This window comes from Electrona antarctica (assembly GCF_951216825.1).
Source record: "Electrona antarctica genome assembly, chromosome: 6".
Lineage (NCBI taxonomy): Eukaryota > Metazoa > Chordata > Actinopteri > Myctophiformes > Myctophidae > Electrona > Electrona antarctica.
Genome location: NC_136811.1, coordinates 52,970,388 through 52,975,387, shown reverse-complemented (window position 1 = coordinate 52,975,387; position 5,000 = coordinate 52,970,388). Strand labels below are relative to the sequence as shown.

Sequence of the window (5,000 nt, the reverse complement as noted above, 5' to 3'; positions counted from 1 at the left end):
CCTTTTATCAATGCAAATCAGTGAGTTGGCCAGACAGTATTGTGTGACCACTGAAAATGGTTTAGGTTATTATGTTTCTTTACTACATATATTGTACTGATTTTTATTTTGTTCTTTTAATAAAATTGATTAAAAAATATGGCTTATTGGTGTTATTATTCATAATGTATACTGTTCTGAGGCCAAATATTATTCATAATTGAGGCCAAATAATAAACCATATAAATGAATCCTTAAGTTGTTTTAGTGAAGTAATTACACATTCGCCATGTTATCCATAAAAAGGGCCTATAGGAAATGTTGCTATGTGATGGACCCAACGTTGCTATATGGCAACATTTGCATAAAACGTACCAAAAGATTAAAAAAATAAAAACATTATATTTTCCTCTCCAAAGTACTCCTACAAGACCATCTGAAAGGTTTAAAAAAAAAAATTGCAAGTACAAATACATCCGGGTCTTACAGGGTTAACTTGCCCGGGGGCGTGGTTATAAGCACAACCCGTGTAGGAATTAGTATGTAGCCGCCGGACCACCCACCACCACTAACCTGGCTGTGTGTGTGTGGACAGACAGCGGGCTGCCGCCGGACCCTCACCCACCCCAGGGAGAACCACCACCACTAACCTGGCAGTGTGTGTGTGGACAGACAGCGGGCTGCCGCCGCTGGGATGTCTGGAGGCTCCGAAGAAGCGCCCCAGACCCCAGGGGACCACCGCCGCTCCACCACCGCCGCCGTCGCCGCCACCGTCCACCCGAGGGAAGTCGCTCCTCGGCGGGCCGCCGTGGAGCTCCCCGTCCTCCTCCTCCTCCTCCCCCGCCCTCCGAGCTCCGTACAGACCCAACCCGTCCGTCAGGTTGTGTCCCAGCCGGCCTCCCCAACGCACCACCGCACCCCAGCCCTGCTGGAGCACCTGGAGGGGGACACACACACACACAGGATCAGTGTTCATTCATTCAAGGTTTATTTATTCATTTTCAGCGTCGTCGAGTACATTTACAATATCACATAAAAAAACATCACAATCAGAAGATCAGGAGAAGGAAAACAAAATGTAGTGGGGCAGGCTAGAACCATCTAGAGAAACTGCTCCACTGGATATAAAGCCAATAAGGAAGTGTCTGCACTGCAGTTCTCATTAATGGCCTGGAAGGTGTCGCTATTTCCCCCTTGCCGGTTACAGAATAATTGCCCCGCCCAGCCCTGGTGTAGCTTATGTAAGCAATATTACACGAGAAGGTGTTCTTTATGGTCATTAACGCACCCCTGTGATGCTGCAGGAACTCTGCAGTTCCAAGTTCCGAAATGCAGCGCAGAAGTGCATTAATGACCATAAAGACCACCCTCGAGTTACCCTTAAATCTGCTAAGCAATAATATGTCAAAATTTTAATTACCTTTTTATTTTATTTTATTTTTTTGGTATCAGACAGCCAGCAATGGGTAGAACGCTCCCCCCAAAAATAGTCTCTGTGACACATCTAGGGGCCGCAATCTGCATGTTCCTAGAAGCTTTGTCATTGGTCGAAAAAGACCTGGTCGCAATGACTAACCAATCACGAGGCAAATCGACCAATGACAAAGCTTCTAGGAAAATCTTTGAATGCAGATTGCGGCCCCTAGATGAGTCACAGCCACAACCATTCCTCCATTGCTGGCTGTCTGAATAAAACATGAGGTGTTCCTATACTGTCGTTTAAGCACAGCTAGAATGCTGTTTCAACCAATCAGATTGCTTCCTCGAAACGACTTGTTGTATAATAATAATAATTCTAGACACATACCTGTTCAGCTTGTTGCGTCAGGCTGACCTCCTCCACAACAGGTGGCGCTATATCTCTGAAGTGCTTCTCTTGAACCCACATCAGCTGAGGACTGGTCTGCCCCAGGCTGACCACCGGACGAGGTTTAACAAGGTTCAGCTTCCCCCCGGCGGGCGCTTCCTCCGTCGGATCATCGGCCTGCAGCGGGGAGGAGCTCGCGCTGCTCGCCACCGCCGCCTCCTTATTGGTTTCGGCTCTGCCGAAGTCCAGCTCTGATAGGCTCTCCAGGTAGCCGGGCCCGCCCCTTCCTCGCGTCTTGGACAGGGAGCCCTGAGTGGTGGACGGTACCATGAGTACATGTATACTGGAGTGCTACTCAGTGTTGATTTCGTCGACTAAAACTAAGACGAAAAATGTTCGTCGACTACCTTATTCCACTGAGGAAAACTAAATGGAAACTAAATAAAAACTAAGCTATGATGACTAAAACTATAAGACTAAATATATTGACAATTTCGTCAACAAATAAAAACTAGACTAAAATGTTAGGAAGGGACTAGTGGACAAGAGATCCAGTATAAGTCATTTTACATTTAGTTTCATGCTGAAAATAGCTGATCTACAAGCTCACAACGCTTGTAGATCAGCTATTTTCAGCGAGTGAAAGAAACAGTCATTACGACGGCATCAAGGCCCGACAGAATACATTTTGTTCGACTAAATCAACTGTAGATTTAGTCGACTAAAATCTTATGATATTTAGTCGACTAAAACTATAGACTAACACTAAAACATTCCAGGTGACTAAAATGTGACTAAAACTAAATGTAAACTATTCAAGAGACTAAAACTAAAATCAAAATTTGCTGCCAAAAACACCACTGGTACTGCTGTGTCATCGATGGGGAATCAAAGCGAATACAAACTGTCAGGCTTTGATCACGTTAATAAAAATCACACTCGTGCGAAGTGTATCATTATACATCATCTCGTGAATAACTGAATTTATGTGATTGGTTAGACGATTTGCTCGTCTACATATGACGTAAATTTTTCCCTTCATTGTCAATGGCATTTAATGTTTGTGTTGCCTGAAAAAAGCTGGTCATTTCAAATATTACCGTAGTGGAAAATAGCAGATCTCCAAGCTCACAACGCGTCGCACCGTGACACATTGTGAGCTTGTTAGATCCGCTATTTTCACAATTTCAATGCAGCAATGCATAAATTAAATATTTTTTCTACTAATAATTTGTGCAGCGTTATTTTTTTCAGCAGATTTTGGTTTAGTCTTAGTCGACTAAATATCAACATCTTAGTCTTTTATTAGTCTTAGTCTTAATGCAATGTTAATTTTGCCAGAAAAGATTTAGTCTTACTCTTTTGAATAACACGTCATTTTATTTAGTCTTAGTCCTATTTAGTCTTCTGAAATTGTTTAGTCTTAAAAGACTAAATATCAAAAACCATAGTCTTTTAGTCATAAGCCCTAACCACACCAAAGGGTCACCATGCAACTCCTTGGGTCCAAACGGTTGCAAGGAGTTAACGCTAAAACCGTCTCGACCCTTTGGTGTGGTTTGGGCCGTTGAATTCCATGTGTCACTAGGGTCAGCGTGGGTCAACGTGCAACAAGACATATCACACTGCAGGGACAACGCTAAAACCGTCTTGACCCTTTGGTGTGGTTATAGGGCTTAAAGGAGAATTCCATGCTAGAAGGCTTTCTTACCTTTATTTGTAGTTGTTGCGTCCCCACCAAAGAGGTCCGGGTGTTATATTGTGCAAAAGTGCATTATTGGCTATTTCTCCTAATATAAGCCCTCAATGGGGGTTGGGTTTTTGTGCTAATTCGCTTATTTCCATCTAAATAAGTAGTAAAGTGTGCCGCTTGGGATACTATTTACATTATGAAGAGAGGATATATATACAAAAAAAGATTTCTGAGCGATGGAAATAAGCAAATTAGCACAACACCCCATAGTCCAATTCAAATCAATGCAACTCAATTCAATTCATTGAGGGATTATATTAGGGGAAATAGCCAATAATGCACTTTTGCACAAAATAACACCTGGACCTCTTTGGTGGGGACGTAACAACTACAAATAAAGGTGAGAAAGCCTTCTAGCATGGAATTCTCCTTTAAGGCTAACCCTTAGTCTTAGTCAAGAAAATGAACACTGACACGTTTACACGTTCACTGACTTTGTTCGCCATCGGCCTGACGATGAACGCTGCAGCGTCCCGACTAGCGGCGGTGGGGGCAGCGGCGGTGGGCGGTGAGCCGCCGCGCTGGGGGGCCGAGATCTCCTCCTGGATGCGATTGTTGCCCCCCGCCGAGGAGGAGGAGGAGGGCTGGGAGGCCAGGAGGAGGAGGTGGTGGTGCTGGAAGAGGAGGTCCAGGTTGAAGGTGAGGAGGCTGAGAGGCTGCAGGAGCAGCAGCACCTCCTCAAACAGCGTCCGGCAGGTGGGGAGACGCAGGAAGGAGCACGGCTGGTAGAAGCTCTCCAACACGTCTGTATGATGGAGGAGGAGGAGAGAAGGAGGAGGAGGAGGAGGAGGAGGAGGAGGAGGAGGAGGAGGAGGAGGATCGATCAAATGTGACCAATTGTGACCAGGGCTAAGTCATTGGATTTTTATTTTCATGTCATATGAAAGCAGGGACTCATAGCTTCAAATGGACATATTGGTTGTGCAGTTTGACCCAACAATTTTGGAGATATGGCTTATAGAGTAATGTCTTGCAGAAAACAGTGAGTTGAGAAAACAGGCTTGAAAGGTTCACTTCTGTGGTCTCTAATATTACACCTAGCTACATGTTTAAGCATTTATTTCATAATTTACATGTCAATTTCAGCTCTGACATTTATTTCAGACATGCTCTAGTATGTGAAGAGTCTGCCTGTGCTAAACTAATTTTGGATAAAAATAAAATAAAATCTCTTCTGGTGAAAAGCTGGAGGCTGCACGATGACAGCCCTCAGTCAAATCTGGTCACAAATGTCTCAGTTATCAGTACTGCGATATAGAAATACTCTGCTATACAAGTAAAAGTCTGGAATTCAACGTTTTACTCGAGTAAAAGTATTAAGAGAGATGACTTCCGCACACCCGCTTTAGTTTTCAGCAGGTGCGTATAGGTCCTAGCAGAGCAGCAAACGCATGGAGAAGGAGGAGAGACCCGCACACCCGGTTTAGTTTTCAGCAGGTGCGTATAGGTCCTGGCAGAGCA

General features: G+C 44.4%; 1 protein-coding gene across 1 annotated transcript in view; it reads right to left on the bottom strand.

The window, feature by feature from the left end:
* The window catches only part of rusc1 (RUN and SH3 domain containing 1), a 16,876-nt gene that overhangs the window by 3,647 nt on the left and 8,229 nt on the right, over positions 1 to 5,000 (bottom strand). The window contains exons 6-8 of the mRNA XM_079503829.1: positions 3,974 to 4,284; positions 1,787 to 2,095; positions 630 to 916 (exon numbers count right to left, since the gene is read on the bottom strand). Coding sequence (XP_079359955.1) covers positions 630 to 916; positions 1,787 to 2,095; positions 3,974 to 4,284 — 907 coding nt within the window. The remainder of the gene's footprint in view (positions 1 to 629; positions 917 to 1,786; positions 2,096 to 3,973; positions 4,285 to 5,000) is intronic.